The following is an 18,658-nucleotide window of genomic DNA, read 5'->3' on the forward strand; positions in this document are numbered from 1 at the left end:
TGCGGTACTCTCGCGGTATTTGCTGCCGCCAGTCGGCGGGAGCCGCCGCTAGTTCCTGGCGGGCTGTTTTAGCTCCCCTTGTCGCCGGTCCTGCTGTGTTGCCAGCTGCCGGGCCGAGCATCATGACGTCTGCCTTGGAGAACTACATCAACCGTATCCTCGAGCCGGCCACCACAGGCATTTGCTGGTGCTGTGGCGAGTCCCGCGCCTGCACCGGAGAGGACCGGTGCTGGAGAGGCAGGGGGTCGGGATCGGCGGGCGGTTGCGATACCCGGCAGCTGCGGGGCCCGGTATGCGGGTGCAGGGGTTAAGGATCTGGGACCCACCAATCCCGCCCCTGGGGCTGGAACCTGCCACTTGTACGGGCCCAAGGTGTCTTTTATTTTTAATCTGAAAAAAAAAACCCCACCAACGTGGTTATTCCAAACTTTTCCGTGTCTCTATAGAAATCAGCTATTGATTCATTCTTCCTGTTTCCCTGGGGCCTATACGTTCAGGTTTGGGAACAAGAGGAACAGTTTAACTAGCGGCAACGATGGTCGTGTAAATCTATGTGTTTTATTCATAGGCTTTGCTCGTTGTTCGAGGATAGCAAAAACTTTACAGATGGTGCAAAAATTGAATATCTGCCCCTTTACAACTTGAAATCTCAACTTCTTTGTTGATGGAATTAAAATAATGCTTGCTATTGTAATGGATCGTTTTGAGGGACAAATAACTTTAAAAAGCCCATGTGAATTACCCTATACAGCTGTTACTGTTTTAAAGTCTAGGAACGGAACACTGCATTGTGCTCTCATGTACAAATTTGGGACAAAAGTGAAATGCCAAAGGCTTTTAATGATGCAAGCATATTGGTACCTGTGACATTGAATATAGCTTCTTTTCTTTTGAATTCCAGAAGCCAGGTCCTGGAAGACAGTGTCTTAACGTGCTTGAAATCATTCAACATTGATTAGCAACGATCCAATTTTCGTTTTAGAGATAAAGAAGTAGGTATAAGAAAGGGAGAAATATCTTGCTCAACTGTCAAATTGGCAGTATTCCCCAATAAGAAAAGAGTACCAAATACCCCAGCTGTTTTAAGATAGAATACACTGACCACACACAGAAAGGGATGCTTTTTCTGTTTTTTCCCTTCTTTAAATTGTGTAAATGTCACACCAAATTGAAGAACATAAAGTTTTTATGTTGTAAATGTGGCTGTGTTGAATAGTTATATCTTAATTCTGTTACCTTTTCCTAGTAATTTAAACCATTTCCTTACCAGATTTTAAGTTTTCAGTTTACATGCGCTGAGATACGCTTTCCTTGATTCAGTTATCAGGAACTGTTGCTGTCATTACTTCTGATGGGAGAATGATTGTGGTAAGTATTTGGCATATTCATTCTCTGCTTTCTTGTAGGCTTATTGGTTGTTAATTTTTATGTACAACCTCTGATCTCTAATGACTAGGCACCACAGTACACCTGCATTGCAGTTTTCTTATGACTCAGGTCTTTATCTCTTTGATAAATAGCTGCCAATCCATTTTTTTTTTTCATTAATAAACATTGTAAGTTACATACAAGGCTTCTAGGAGCTAGGATGGGTAATAGATTCTGCCCTCAGAGAACTTCTAGTCTAGTCTGCAGATATCTGCCTGTATTTTATCATATTTATCTTCCTCCTCCATCTTTTATTTCCTCCCCCATTCAGTGTTCTGACAACCACTACCAGAATCATATAATTTTTTTGAAATTTTGTGTATGGTTCTTAGAAACTTTTTTAAGATTTAGATACTACATCTATAAAATAATGAACATTTAAGACTTGTATGGTGTTGATATTCTTCAGATATTCTTAGGTTGTATGATCTCTTGTTTTTTTGTAGAATGAATTATGATGAATGAATAAATTTATTTCATCTTATTTGTCCTTTTATCACAGTATCCCATTTTAATTCCAGAAAAATCTTGGATTCTCTCCTTGACCTGTTCCTTGATCTGAGGGATTTATCCCATGATTTTGGGCTATTTAATTTCTTCGTTTATAATTCATATGATTGTTCCAAAAAGTTTCCAAAAAGTTTTAAGGCTGCTAAACTTTCTCTATTGTCTATCTAATTCCTATAGTTTAGTCTTTTATTTTCCCATTCTGCAGTTCTGTATTTGTTTGTTTTGTTTTTAATCCTTGTGATTTTTTTCAGTGGATCCCTAAGTGACGATTACCAAAGTGTCAGACTTTGCCATTTATTAAACATATGTCATGTACCAGGCATGTTACGTGTGTTATCTCACTTAATCTCGGTACAGCTCTGTGAAAAAGAATTAACCCTGCATTCTAGGTTAGGAACCTAGCTCAGAAAAAGTGAGTTACTTTCCCAGAGTCACGTGGATATAAGTGGCAGAACCAAACTGGGATTTAAATTGAATTTGACTCCAAAAGCTAAGGCTAGTTGCCTTGCTTTCCTCTTAATCAAGAGAACAATCATGTTTTTGGTTTTGTTTTTAAGGTATTTCACATTGTATTGAGTCAAAAAATAAGGACAGTTTGAAATATTTTAATCTCATCTTAGAAGCCTGTTGCTATTAACAAATATCTGTAAATAGTTTTTTATTTTGTAAAAACCTCAAGTTTAAATTTTCTTGTTTTTGTTAACAGGATAGATGATAAATTGGAAAATTACTTTAATTATAGAAGAAGGAAAGCCATTTAAAAAGAGCATTTTTAAGTACTAAAAGAGCATTTTTGAGTACTAAAGTTCAGTAGTTGTGTATTTCTTTGACACATGGTTCACTTTATAGAATAGTTGCATGTAAAATGAAGCCAAGAGGCTATGTATGGATGTGCTAGTTCAGTATAGTATATACAGTATAGTAAATACTCCATATTTTGTTTCTCTTCCTAACATTAACTAATGTTTCTCTTCCTAGCTAACATTTTATTTCACTCTAATTTTATATATTTTGAATTTTAAAACATGAAACTTTAATGAGAAATTTAACCAACCAAAACCAATGTAAATTGATGTTTTTCAGAAACTTGAATAGCATCTGAGTTACCATGTTGTAATAGGCCCATGTCTTCCTTTTTTAAGAACCATGATTCTTCATAAAATTTTCTCTGAATATATCCTTCAAGTGTTTGAGGTCCATCAAACACTTTGGCAGATACTAAGTACTCATTAAGCCTTAGCTATAACTACCAGTTGAAGTTTGTGTACTGATTTGAATCTCTGAAAAGTGGTAGATTATATTGCTTGTTCACAGTAGTATAATATAGAAGTTTAGTGGTCTGGCTTTGAAGCAAGCCTTTCATGGTTCGAATTCTAGCTCTGCTAATTTCTGCCCATGAAACCTTGAGGGATTACTTCTCTGTGCCTCAGATTTTCTTGTCTGAAGTGGGAATGTTTGTAGTATCTACCACAAAGGGTAGAGATTAATTGAGATAATGTGTGCAGCATGTTTACTAGCATGTAACATGAAGTGATACTGTTACATTGCTATAGCTGCTGTGTAGTGGACTATTTCCCTTAAGTTTCCCTTGTTTTAGTTTGTATCTTTAGAATATTAGCTCCTGGACTACCTGGGCTTTTATGCTACTTCCTTGGAAATAAACTAGTACATAGGTGTCCTTTGTAATTCTCAACAACGCTGCGCACTAGTCAGAAGTGTGGTGGGTTCCCCACCGCCCCTCTTAAAAAACCAAGAGGTAAGTTTGGTGCCTGTTGATCATAAAGAGGTATTGTATTTTATAGAGAACTTATATATATTTAAAATAGGTACTTCTCTTGGAGTACCTCACAACTAAAATGGTGTCATTGAATTAACACATTCAGGTAAACCAGAATATTTGTCTTTTTCTCTTGAATGTTTTCTTTACAGGGAACACTGAAAGGTTTTGACCTTTCAGTGTCATTGAATTAAAATGGTGTCATTGAATTAACACATTCAGGTAAACCAGAATATTTGTCTTTTTCTCTTGAATGTTTTCTTTACAGGGAACACTGAAAGGTTTTGACCAGACCATTAATTTGATTTTGGATGAAAGCCATGAACGAGTGTTCAGCTCTTCACAGGGAGTAGAACAAGTGGTACTAGGTTTATACATCGTGAGAGGTGATAATGTGTAAGTAAAATATGTCTTTTTTAAAGGCAAGTTAAATATACTATAGGTGTACTGCCTTGCTATATGGAGAAGAGGTTTCTATCTACTGAGATTTGTCCATATTTCTAATAGTTAAGTAGCCCGGATAGGGTCCAGAAAGAGCCCTGCCTTACACTGAATACTTCATTGGAGAGGCTTCTTAAAATGTTCTTCCAAAGTACCCCTAATTCCAGAGGAACATAAATATACCTCCAGGGCCCAGGGCTAGGGTTTGAAAATGTCTTTGAAATCTCTTGTGTGAACAATTTTAAATAATGCTTTATAACATAGCTGTATTTATCCATTACTTACTTTTTTCTTCTAATTTTTTTAGTATAATTGGCTTACTTAAGATGTCCCATGTTTATGTTGTGGCCTCAGTTAACTTGTGGCATTGATATGGCAGTTTGAGAAGATATATTTTAGTGGTAGCAATTTAAGAATAGTGCAACAGTGTAGAACAGTACTGTCCAATACAACTTTTGGGGATGATGGAAATGTTGGATATCTGCATTGTCCACTATGGTAGGTACTAGCTGTGTGTGTGGCCATTGAGTACTTGAAAAGTAGCTGGTGTGACTGAACAACTGAATTTTAGATTTTATTTAATTGTAATTAATTTTAATAGTCACATGTGGCTAGCAGCTTCTGTATTAGTGCAATTATAGAGGTTAGAAGAGTGTTGAATCAGTTTTCTAGTGAGTACTGTTTAAAATTAAAACATGGCTGGAAGGCAGCAAAAGATGTATTAGCATCTCAGATTTTTTTTTGGACAAGTAGGATATGGAAGATAAAGGAATACTTTACTCATTTTATTTGTTTGTCTTAAGAAAATCACCTTTAGATGTATAAATCATTTGATCTTTAATCAGAAGTTTATAAAATATTCTATAGAGATAATATTTAGGTGAAGTGAGCTGTAAAGGCGAACAGGTGGGGCCCAGGTCTCCTGACCAGAACAGCACTGATTGTTTATATTGGGGCTCTGCATAATAATTGATTTTAAGATGATTTCTCCTACTTTAATTTAAAAAAAAATTTTTTTTTTGAACTTCAATTAAAAAAAATTTTAAACATTGCTATAGACACAGTGGTATGCTGGAGCCAGCTTGTACTGGCTCACGGAAGCAGATTTTTATATTTTGGGGAATTTTGCAAGCTGGTTGGTTGATGTCTTTTTGGTAGCTTGAAATTGGCCATAGTGGGGGTATCTGCACTATGGATAGCAGTCAACACTGCAAATCAGCCTCCTCCTTTTCCTTGGAGAGCTAGTTTTAAAACATTTTCCAGCACTCCACTGTCTTCCATAAGGATTTTAAATGATACTAAATTTTTAATGATGGAATTAAGATCTTGATATGTTTCATATTGAAAAAACTTAATATATTCTCCTAAAGTTTGGTACTTCCCATTTATTAGAGAACTGAAGACTGTATACAGTTTAAAGCAAAATCGGGCAAATTCTGTATAACATTTGTCTATAGAATTTACTTTCATTAAAACCAAACAAATTTAAACAACCAATTTTTTATGTAATAATGTTTCATACATGTCCCATGGTCTGGATGTAACAATGACTGTATCCAGCTAGAGAGCCATGGCTTGGTTACTTAGCATGGTATTAGTGAAAATAATGTTATAGGTGTTATGTTAGTGTTGAATCAAGGAAAAATTTGTTGGCTTTAACCCTTGCCAATCACAACAAAAAATCATTTGTTAGATACCTAAGTATCTGTTCTATTATTATCTTTATGTGTGAAGAATTGTACTTCTTTTTGGTGTTGGATTTAAATTGAGTCAACTGAGAAATCATGAAAGGGAAACTAATAGATTTTATATGTACCATTGATGGATTTAGTTCATTGAAGTTACTCAAATAAAGACTCGTGATCTAGTCACACTATATGCAGTCTGTTCTTTAATATTCGTTCCTGTAACAATGTTGCCTTCAATTTATTTGGGTTTTGTGACTTTAAAAGTATAATTCACAACCTTATGAAAATGTTTGTTTTTCACCTTAAGTAGTAGTTCTTTTATACTGTCTTGTCTCAGTTTTAATCAGAAATGAGATTGTTTTAACTGATTTTTTTTCCCTTAAACAATTACAGTGCAGTCATTGGAGAAATTGATGAAGAGACAGATTCTGCACTTGATCTGGGGAATATTCGAGCAGAACCTCTGAACTCTGTAGCACACTAAGGATAAACTACATATATTGGACATCTGTAAATCTTTGTACAGAAACTGATTATTCTGAGGATGATGGGCAGAATTTTTATGAAAGTGTAATTGTGGATTTTGACTCCATATTGATTCATTGTAATATGATATGTAAATTAAAATATTTCTACATTTTCTTGGAAAAAACTTTTCTTTTTGGCCTAAATCATACATTTGGTAGCTTGGTTTTATTTTTCTATTAAATAGTATAAAAATCTAATGATTATTTTGAGAACTTTTAGAAAAGACATTCTGCTATTTTAGTATTTATGGAAAACTAGTTGAAAAGAGAAATTCAAGTATTATATAAATTAAGCATACAAATACCATCAATAGTGCAGGATACATATGTTTCTGTCCCTAATTTTTAAGAAAGTCCCAGGAAGGTAAATCTTGTCTTGTGCAGTTATCTGAACCATCCCCATTTATCACACTGCCCTGGTGGCTCCCTAGCACTTTAGAAGTGTGGGTAAAAGTGTGTTTGGTTGAGAAAAGGAAAAATGCTAACAAAGTTATATATTACCTGAAAAAATTGATTCCATGTGGTCTTAAAAGCCATCTTATCCTTTAAGAATTGGGGAATTTCTAGTATTAAAGGAGTTTTTTGTTATTTATAAACGTGAGTAAATAAATCTTAAGTTTATATTGAGGCAGTGCTTGCTATTATTGTCAACAACTTTTCATGACTCCCTAGTTCCATAAACCTGATTTCAAAAGAAGTAAACCTGTTTTCTCCAAGCATGTCAGGCCTATTCTTTGGTTGATTATTGTAGTGAATCAATTAAGTAGATAAATGTCCCTCATCTACAAACAGGCTATTTTCTAAAACTCCCTTGTACAACTGGTTGTGTATACCTTTTCAAGAATCCATAGAAACAATGCTATAAGCAGTGTTTAGATATCCAGGCTAGTCCACAGAAATTCTCATCAAGTCATATGTAGGCCAAAGTGTGTAACATTGTGATAACAATAGAAAAATATTTACATTCTTGTAATTCAAACAAAATTTCAATAGTTTCTTCTTCTTTTTTTTAATGAAAGTGTTTAAAATAGGAGTTGGCAAGCTTCTTTCGTAAAGATGCAGATAGTAAATATTTTAAGCTTTGAGGGCCATATGGTCTCTGTCACAGCTACTCAAATCTGTTTTGTAGCATGAAAATAGCCATAGATAATACATGACGAATAGCCGTGGCTGGGTTCCAATAAAACTTCATTTACAGTAACAGGTGGCAGGCTGGATTTGGCCAGTAGGCCATAGTTGCTGTCCCTTGGCTCAAAATGAAAAATACAAGCTCAATAAGAAGAGATGATGGCTAATTTGTATAAATTCTGAAAAGGGCTTCTGGAATGGATCCTTTCAGAGTTCAGAGGTGGGTTTCATCATATTTTTTAATATTGAAAACCCTACTTATTAAACATGGCAGTTTTTTGGTTCACAACTAAAACATTTTCCAGAGGAAAATATCTTCACATTTTCACAAAAGCAAGACTTGTAAGGAGAGAACTGTTGAGATAGTTTTGGTCATCAAGCACCATTACCCAGAATAACTTGGCTGATGTTCTGATGTTTAGGGTTGTCTCTGGGAGGGTTAGAGGAAGGCTAGGTAGTACTGGCTATTCATAAATATTTGGCTTTTGTAGTATAAGGTTTTATGATCAATTTAGTAATAAAAAGAAAATAATGCAAAGTGGGTAAAGCAAACAGGCCACTTTAATTAGGGACTGCAAACCAGGTGTTCTGTTTAAATAAATAATGTATTTTAAATTGGTAAACTAATTCCAAAAGTCAAATAAGGAATATAGATCATTCGATTGCTAAGTGAAATGTATTCTAAGTATAAATGATGTCCAGAATCAGATGCTTTCTCAACATAGTTGATCTAACGCAAATTACACATGAACCAGTAAACAAACCATAGTCCCTCTCCCTCACAGTAATGAGTTTCTAATATGATGTATTCTCCTTCTGAAATCTAAAATGCCTTGTCAAGATGTATTTTCCTTATTGATGCCAGAAAAATCATTTCCAGAATATGAATTGGATGTCTTTATTAATGGTTGGTGGGGGAAATGCATGAAAATACACCAAATGGTACATGGAATTCTTCATTCCTGGGTGCACACGGTAGGCTCTATGCTCATAACCCATTCAAGTTGGATTTCGTTTTTCATGAGCATTGTAAGGGAGCCACAATTATGAGTGGCAACGTGATTAATATGCAGTGTCAAGTCTTTTATATTCTTTAATGAGACTTTATTCTGTAATCAATTTCTTATTTATAAAAAAGGCTAAAATCAATTTTAACTTGCAATTACCTCTGTGCTTTGTGACTCAGACACTAAGCCCAACTTAATGAATCAAAGAAATTATTCTTGGCAAAATATTTTCACTAAAGTTTTTTGTAAAGGGCAATTAACTGCAAAAAGGACTTAATTTGTTTCTTTTTAACTGAAAAGATACTATCTGTTTAAAACAAAGATAATCTTTTATTAATATTTGCTTTACTTAAACATCTGTTTAATACCTTTATAAAGTCATTCTAAATTTTTAACCTAATGCAGGCTATCCATGTCAACATTTTTCTCAGATGTGTAACATGAAAGATTTACCATGTGGATGAGAAAGTATACAGTCCCTTCATAATGGCATGTGAACCTATTTGTGTAGTAGCCACAATTAAAAAGCAGTCCTTAACTGGCAGTATAGTGTATTCTGGGCCTTCACCTTCAAAATTAGTAGGGAACATTTACCAAGGGCATAGGATGTGCCAGGCATGATGCCAAGTGCTTACAATACTGATCATTTTATGTATGGGGAAACAGGCTCAACAGGGTTAAGTGTCTTACAGGAGGTCATACTTGTGAATATCAGGCTCTTAAATCAACCAGGTTTTTGTACTCCTTATATAATATGGCCTAGCAGCAGCAAGTATAACCTCAAAATCTCTGCTGTCAAGTACCTCTCAGAAGCCTGAAGGAAATACTTAGGTATCTAAGGCAGTTCCCATAGCTGCGTTGTGGACCATTTTCATTTGATAACCTGAGATGCTTTAAGTACGCTGGGGCCCTACTCTAACTGATTGTGGTTCAGTAGATCTGAAATGGATCAGAAAGGAATACTCACTAAAAAGCTAAGTAATGAAAGTGTGGTGGAATTACTAAAAGACCTAGCACTTGTCATATGCCTGGATGAATCCCCAATCATGCCTCAGAATCCTTACCTTTAAGACAGGGATAATACCTATCTTCCAGGGTGTGGCAAGTGAAAGTAGACTGCATTTAAAACGGTATGATTTGTGGGCTACAACAGTAAACAGCTATTATAGGTATTCAAAGACCAACGTGGAAAGGTTACAAACATGGGTCTTACCACTTTAGTTTTACAGAGTCCCACTTGCTATCATATCTCTAAGAGTTTGGAATATATAAATTATGAGGATTTCAGGTTAAATAGAAGGTATGTATAATAAATTTATATTATTTTAACATATACAGTAAGATTAATTTGTTTTATGGCAATCATATTCTTGACAGAATGAAAATGAAAACTCAAAACACATGTAAACTGGGGCCTCTTCATTTTATAAATTTCCTTTTACTCAGTTTAAATTTTATCTTACTAATTTTTTTTTTTTTAAACTTGGGCTGTTCTCAGTTTCTACGTCATGGGCAAATTTGATTAAAAAAATTACTTTCTGCTTACATATAAGATTGAAAAACGAATGTTGACAAGGCAGAGCTACCTACATCCATGTTGATACTGATTCATTAAACAGCACAGTGCTCTCATTAAACCAGCTACAAATTCATTTAATTGCAAGATATTTAGTCCTTATCCTCCATCTTGTTTACAGGGATTATTCGTGTGAATTTGGTCAAGTGCTTGATGTGATCTTCACTCCTCTCTGTAATGGGGAAGCTACATGACATGAGCATAGCTGGTCTTTGTGCATTGATGCTGCCTCCTAGTGGTCACTGCTTTCTTTTCTACGTGTCCACAGACTTTAAAAAATAGATTTTGGAATTTTGTCAGGGACTTGTGTCGAGCTATTAATGCATGCTAGATAATTGCTCAAAGCTGTGGATATACCAGGGAACAATATTAACAAGTCTCTTGTCCTTGTGAAGCTTATATCTATCTATGTAGTACCTCAAGCAAACCATCCTGACTCAGAAATTTACTGTCCAAGGTCATGAGTTGTTTCATCAAATTCTTTCAGAACTCTACGATAACTTATGGGGCTTGAGTTCATTTAAAGTAACTAGAAACTGACTTTTTAAGTGGATATAATTCATATGAATCATTTTCCCAACCTTTTTTTCTGTTTTAGGATTGCAGAGTCTCTGTAGGTTGCATAACACTAAGGATAAAGGCAAACTAGGACTTGACCAGCAGTCTTCTATCATTAGTTAACAGTATACCATCTGCTGCCTACTATCATCATTTGGTGAATGGAGAAGGAGAAGACTATTCTTTAAGACATCTTTCAGATCTTTTCTTAGGTTTAGCATTAAAAAAGCATCCAATTTTTGTACTGATTTTTTGTTATGCCCTTTTACTTCCATCTTTTTTGTACATCTTTCTTTTTAAAACATCCTTTTATTTTATAAATGTATTACTTGCCAGAAATGACACAGGTCAAGTATTGGTAAAACTAGGATCAAATTCCCATCTTACTATTTCTACTCTGGTGCTCCTTCAGCTCTATGATGTGGCTTCTTCTGTCTTATCATAAGGGTGATTTTCAATTATACTGTAAACATTTTGTTTTTAGTTTTCTTTTCCCAATATGCTGGCTTTACAAATACCATATAATGAAAATGGTACCAACTTGTTACTATATTTGAAGTATGTTGAAAGGAAGAGAATCCAGGAGCAGGGGTTGGGGGTAAGAGACATCTCAGGGGTTACAACACATTGTCATTTATGAAAACAAAGTATTGATTACTACTTTATCTATGAAACAGAATGAACAAACTCTAGGCCCAATCAGGTTTCTCAGGAAAAAGAATTTTAAAAGCAAACATATAGCTAAATCAGATTTCACGAAGTATCTCTTAACTTGATCCTGTATCTGGATACTATTAATGCAAAGATACTATGGGGAGAGGAATGGATTTGGGAGCCTAGCAGGCTTGGAATTAAATTATGGTTCAGCCACTTCTTAACTATGGGATCTTGGGCCAATTAATCAATCTCCCTGAACAGCAATTTTGTAATTAATAAAAAGAAGAAAATGATAGCATGGCATCCTTGCAAAGCTAATATGATGGTTATGCAGAGAGTGTAAGTTAACCACATAATATGGTATCTAGACCAGAGTAAAACACTGAATAAATGTTAGTTCCATTTCTTTTCATTTCCCTATTTAAAAGGTAATGAATTGAAGGAGTAAAACCATATGATCACCTCAATAGATGCAGAGAAAGCTTTCAACACCCATTTATGATAAGAACCCTCCAGAAAGTAGCCATAGAGGGAACTTACCTCAACATAATAAAGGCCATATATGACAAACCCACAGCCAACATCGTCCTCAATGGTGAAAAACTGAAACTATTTCCACTAAGATCAGGAACAAGACAAGGTTGCCCACTCTCACCACTATTATTCAACATAGTTTTGGAAGATTTAGCCACAGAAATCAGAGAAGAAAAGGAAATAAAAGGAATCTAAATTGCAAAAGAAGAAGGAAAGCTGTTATTGTTTGCAGATGACATGATATTATACATAGAGAATCCTAAAGATGCTACCAGAAAACTACTAGAGCTAATCAATGAATTTGGTAAAGTAGCAGGATACAAAATTAATGCACAGAAATCTCTTGCATTTCTATACACTAATGATGAAAAATCTGAAAGTGAAATGAAGAAAACACTCCCATTTACCATTACAACAAAAAGAATAAAATACCTAGGAATAAACCTACCTGAGGAGACAAAAGATCTGTATGCAGAAAATTATAAGAAACTGATGAAAGAAGTTAAAGATGATACAAACAGATGGAGAGATATACCATGTTCTTGGATTGGAAGAATCAACATTGTGAAAATGACTCTACTACCCAAAGCAATCTACAGATTCAATGCAATCCCTATCAAACTACCAATGGCATTTTCCACAGAACTAGAACAAAAAATTTCACAATTTGTGTGGAAACAAAAAAGACCCCGAATATCTAAAGCAATCTTGAGAAAGAAAAATGTAGCTGGAGGAATCAGGCTCCCTGACTTCAGACTATACTACAAAGCTACAGTAATCAAGATAGTATGGTACTGGCACAGAAACAGAAATATAGATCAATGGAACAGGATAGAAAGCCCAATGATAAACCCACGCACCTATGGTCACCTTATCTTTGATAAAGGAGGCAAGAATATAAAATGGAGAAAAGACAGCCTCTTCAATAAGTGGTGCTGGGAAAACTGGACAAATACATGTAAAATAATGAAATTAGAACATTCCCTAACACCATACACAAAAATAAACTCAAAATGGATTAAACACCTAAATGTAAGGCCAGACACTATCAAACTCTTAGAGGAAAACATAGGCAGAACACTCTATGACATAAACCACAGCAAGATCCTTTTTGACCCACCTCCTAGAGAAATGGAAATAAAAACAAAAATAAATTGTACCTGGTGAATATTAAAAGCTTTTGCACATCAAAGGAAACCATAAACAAGACGAAAAGACAACCCTCAGAATGGGAGAAAATATTTGCAAATGAAGCAACTGACAAAGGATTAATCTCCAAATTTTACAAGCAGCTCATGCAGTTCAATGTCAAAAAAACAACCCAATCCAAAAATGGGCAGAAGACCTAAATCGAGATTTCTCCAAAGAAGATATACAGATTGCCAACAAACACATGAAACAATGCTCTACATCATTAATCATTAGAGAAATGCAAATCAAAACTACAATGAGATATCATCTCACACTGGTCACAATGGCCATCATCAAAAAATCTACAAACAATAAATGCTGGAGAGGGTGTGGAGAAAAGGGAACCCTCTTGCACTGTTGGTGGGAATGTAAATTGATACAGCCACTATGGAGAACAGTATGGAGGTTCCTTAAAAAACTAAAAATAGAACTACCATACGACCCAGCAATCCCACTACTGGGCATAGACCCTGAGAAAACCATAATTCAAAAAGTCATGTACCACAATGTTCATTGCAGCTCTGTTTACAATAGCCAGGATATGGAAGCAATCTAAGTGTCCATTGACAGATGAATGGATAAAGAAGATGTGGCACATATATGCAATGGAATATTACCAGCCATAAAAAGAAACGAAATTGAATTATTTGTAGTGAGGTGGATGGACCTAGAGTCTGTCATACAGAGTGAAGTAAGTCAGAAAGAGAAAAACAAATACTGTATGCTAACACATATATATGGAATCTAAAAAGAAAAAAAAAGTGGTCGTGAAGAACCTACGGGCAAGATGGGAATACAGACGCAGACCTACTAGAGAATGGACTTGAGGATCTGGGGAGGGGGAAGGGTAAGCTGGGACAAAGTCAGAGAGTGGCATGGACATATATACACTACCAAACGTAAATAGGTAGCTGGTGGGAAGCAGCTGCATAGTACAGGGAGATCAGCTTGGTGCTTTGTGACCACCTAGAGGGGTGGGTTAGGGAGAGTGGGAGAGAGATGCAAGAGGGAGGAGATGTGGGGATATATGTATATGTACAGCTGATTCATTTTGTTATAAAGCAGAAACTAACACACCATGGTAAAGCAATTATACTCCAATAAAGACGTTAAAAAAAAAAGTGATGAATCAATCTATAAAGTCCTACCTGTTTAATGTCTTCTTTAGAACACTCTTCCATTACTAAAAAGTAAAATGAATTTGAATCAGCAACAGAAAAATACATGATAATATTAAGAACATAATACTCTTACACTTTGCCACAAAGTATCCCTTTGGAACACACCTGAAGAATATACCAGAGTGAATATTGATTATACTTTTGGTAGGCAATTTGTGCATTAAAATCTCTCACCTCCCTACCATCACAATCATTATATGTCAGAGAATGTGATTTAACAAAATTTGATACCTAGAAGTGAATTACAGTTATCATAATCCTAACCTAACCCTGTCAAATCAGAAAATGGCATCATGACACAGAATTGGTATCACAATTGCAGAATAACAAATTTAAACAGCATGATGATTTTTCTGGAAATTTTCCCCTAGGGGCAGTAAGAAGACAGCACACTTACTTCACTATAATTCTTTAGTCTAGGGAGGGAATGTAGGTAGAGACTGTTCAGTGTAGCATGAAGCCCCCATCATAAGGCCTAGAGTCACCATACTTCTCAGTATGGCGGGTGACAGAAAACAGATAAGAGATAATGATCCTTTCAAAAACTTTCCAGCTGCCAGGGGAGGGGAGTGCAAAAGACACCAATGTATTTACTTTTTATTTTTCTTCTCAGAACGATGCTAGTAAACTCATTTAGCCCTAGCCATTTTATCTACTTTGTGAATTGAATTCTGCAAATTTGGTTATTTGGTGTTTTCTCTCTCTTGGAGGAACAAATAAAATGTCCCATGTTAAGAACTTACCTACTCTGAACTAACTCTCACTGGAGGTTATACTTAATGAGGTAAGTTTAAGATGAATCATTGAGGAGGTGGTGGCAATCTGCCAGAGAGGAACCTGCCAGATATGCAAATAGCAATTGATATCAACATATTCAAGCTACCAGAGTAAGGCACCATGTGTCCCTCCTAGTGGAAGAGATTCTTATTTGCACCATGTAAGCCAAAAAGGTGTCATTTAAAAAAAGTACTTTTCAGGCTAGAGAAACTAGTTGTAGAAACTAGATTGTGTGGCACAGATTATCCAGGTTCATCTATCAAGGGAAGAGGACCAGTGAGGAGCATTTGAAACAGTATTTATCGTCAATATTGACTCTCCTTCCAATAAAGAGATGATAATGAAAGAGTTTGTGATTCTAGTTTTTAAGTGGTGACCTCTTGAGATTCTCTCTTCTTGGTGCTAGAGAGGCTGGACTCTTAGGTAGCAGGATGGGCCAAAGAGTCAGTGCAGTGTGATGTCACTTTCTAAATCCTTTCCATCATCATGCTTTGTCAGCTTGCAAGGCATTATGATGAGCCCTATGCCAAAGGACAAAGAAAACCTTTTCCATTAACTTGGCATTTTAAAAAACCATTTAAAAAGCTACCCACTGATCTTTCTATTACAGAATGTTGTCGCATGACTTAGCTGCCTTGAAAATTGAATATAAAGATCAAACTTAGACAATGTAGATACTACCCCCAAAGTAGAAACATATGGAAATACAACACAAATAATTTTACGTGTATATTGAGGTAAGAAAAAGACTTTTTTATGCTCCAATATTAGAGAAATACCAGTATACTTAAAAGACACAAGAATTATTTGAGTGAATAAATGAATGAATGAAAATTATGTTTTCCTTAGAAAAGATTTCTGAAAAACTATAGAAATTAACTCTACTCTATAGCGAGTACCATGACAATCAGAACTACATCTAATTCATGCTTGTATTTTTGACACCTAGTAAAATGCCTGATGTATAGAAGATCTACAAAATTGAGACTAAACTAATGGTGGCTTCATACAGTTGTTCAGGTCATGCACTGCACAAGTTACCACCTCTAAGAGGCACCATTTTCATTGCAGCATTTTTGTCTTTGTGACATATTTTTGTACTTCTATTAAAACTTTGAGTTAGGTCCAGAGATGGGCTCTTTGTACATTTATTATACAAACATAACTCTTCTGGCTGATGGCAATAAAGTATCTTGTTCTAACAAAATTAGTAAATGTTATGTACTGGATGCTTGTGCCCCTCCAAAATTCATGTGTTGAAACCCTAATTCCAATGTGATGATATTTGGAGGTGGGGCCTTTGGGAAGTAATTGAGTCATGGGAGCCCTCCTGAATGGGATTAGTGCCTTTATAAGAAAAGGCCAGAGACAGCTAGCTCTTTCAGCCATATGAGGCACCCTGATCTCAGACTTCCAGCCTCTGGAATTGTGATAAAAAATGTTTGTTGTTTAAGCTACCTAGTCTATGGTAATTTGTTATGGTAGTCTAAATTAATTAAGAAGTAAATCATAATGATTAGCCAACAAATAGTAGAAAAGTATTTTGTTCTAAGGGGAACAAAACATTCTCTTCAAATTATGAAAGAGAAAGGTCAGTAATTGTTAATGCAGCCACATATAACTTGTGATTCTCAATAAAGAATTGCTTTAATAATTTCTATACTGATTGCAAAAGTAAATTAAAATATAATATCTTGTTTGTATTAGTGTACACCATCTAAACCCGATTTTTTTTTTTGGCTGCTTTGGGTCTTTGTTGCTGCGCGTGGGCTTTCTCTAGTTATGGTGAGCAGGGCCTGCTCTTCGTTGTGGCACACAGGCTTCTCATTGCGGTGGCTTCTCTTGTCGCGGAGCAGGGCTCTAGGCGCACGGGCTTCAATAGTTGTGGCACACGGGCTCAGTAGTTGTGGTGCACGGGCTTAGTTGCTCCGTGGCAGGTGGGATCTTCCGAGACCAGGGCTCGAACCCGTGTCCCCTGCATTGGCAGGCGGATTCTTAACCACTGCGCCACCAGGGAAGCCCTAAACCTGACATTTCTTATTGCAGTTTGTATTGTTTTCTGTTTGTTTAAAGTCCCAGTTTAAAAACAGGTGCTTTTCTTACGAATAAATCACTATGCCATTTATTATAAATGATTATGACTTAATAATCATTAGAAATAATTTGTTGTAAAAATAATAAACCCATTTTGTAACAAGTCCAATTTATTTGTAATTATAGAGAAACAAATGACATACATAATTACTTCCTAATTTGTACAAAGGCACCATATGGGTTTAATGAACTTAGTGAACTTTTGAAACTAAAGAAATTTCCCTTCAGACATTATTATTTTAGACTTTAACAATTACCTTCTTAAAAAACCACAAATTTAGAATTTCAAGAAAGAAAAACTAGCAATGAAATTTACATATTGATCTTTAAATAGTTCTTTCATTATCAAAACTTTCATAAGCCTACTTTCTGTAGGAAAGTTAGCAGGAACACCAACAGAAAATCCACTGAGAAGTTTTAACTGCATAGCTATGTTTGAGATGAAGCATACTGGGATCTCTTTTATTATTTTTCCTGAGAAATTACATGGGAATTGTTATTTAGGAAAAAAATGTGATAAATAACATTGCTCTTTTAATACTCTTATAAGGTACTAACCATATTACATAATACTCATGTGTCTGATAATAGAAGAGACAGCAGCTCATTATTCTATTAATAATAATTGTATAAAATTAGCATATAATTATCTATACATTTCAAATTTCTGAGCTGTACTAGCTTTATATTAGCATATAAGTGAAAAATTATTCTCAGGTCATCATGAATTGAAGGCGGTGCAGCTCATAAAATTAACCAGAGGTAGCGTGATATGACAGGAGGAGTCCTGAAGTCCTGAAGCTTATCAGTTCTTGTCCCAGTTCTAACACAGCTAATTTTTTTTGGTCAAGTAATGCAAATGAGAGAGATGATGTTGGCCTGGACTACAGTGATATCAGTGGTCAAATTCTGTATGTATTTGGAAGTACTGCATGCAGGTTTTGCTAACTGATTAGATGTGGCCTTTGAAAAAGAAAGAAGTCAAGGATGACACTAAAACTTTTGACCTGAGCAACATGAAGAATGGAGTTACCTGCTCTTAAGTAAGATAGACAGTGACAGATTGGAATGTCAGGATGTCAGCTGAGACATGTTAAGCACGAGATGCCTATAGAGTCTATAGACAACTGGATATACCAGTCCGAAGTTCAGGGAAGGGAACCAGACTGGAACTTCCAGATTTGGAGTTGACATTGCATAGATGGTATTAAAGCCATGGGACTGAATGAGATCACCCAGAAGGGAATATGGATAGGGGAAGAAATCAAATGGATTCTGGATATATTCTGTAGTTAGAATTGACAGAATTTGCTGGCAGTTTAAATGTAGGTGTAAAAGATAAGATTCAAGGATGACTCCAAGGATTTGGGGGGAAAATGAAGCTAATCATGGACTGATCCTGGGGCTCTCCGAAATAGACTGAAGAGGAATGGTTAGGAGGGAAGGAAACCAGGGAAGCATGACGTCTTGGAAGCCAAGTGAAGAAAGTGTTTCAAGGAGCAAGCAATAGATTAACATGATTAACATGAAAACTGAGAAATGGCAATTGGAGATCATGGTCAATCGTACTTAAAGCAGTGTGGA

General features: G+C 35.5%; 1 protein-coding gene across 1 annotated transcript; it reads left to right on the forward strand.

The window, feature by feature from the left end:
* Window positions 1-7: 7 nt before the first annotated feature.
* LSM8 (LSM8 homolog, U6 small nuclear RNA associated) lies at window positions 8-6,496 on the forward strand. The gene is made up of 4 exons (XM_067746822.1): window positions 8-153; window positions 1,328-1,368; window positions 3,984-4,111; window positions 6,238-6,496. The coding sequence occupies exons 1-4, from the start codon at window positions 123-125 to the stop codon at window positions 6,326-6,328; spliced, it is 291 nt and encodes a 96-aa protein (XP_067602923.1). The 5' UTR covers window positions 8-122; the 3' UTR covers window positions 6,329-6,496.
* The last annotated feature ends 12,162 nt before the right edge of the window (window positions 6,497-18,658 follow it).

The sequence above is a fragment of the Pseudorca crassidens genome, chromosome 8, assembly GCF_039906515.1.
Source record: "Pseudorca crassidens isolate mPseCra1 chromosome 8, mPseCra1.hap1, whole genome shotgun sequence".
Lineage (NCBI taxonomy): Eukaryota > Metazoa > Chordata > Mammalia > Artiodactyla > Delphinidae > Pseudorca > Pseudorca crassidens.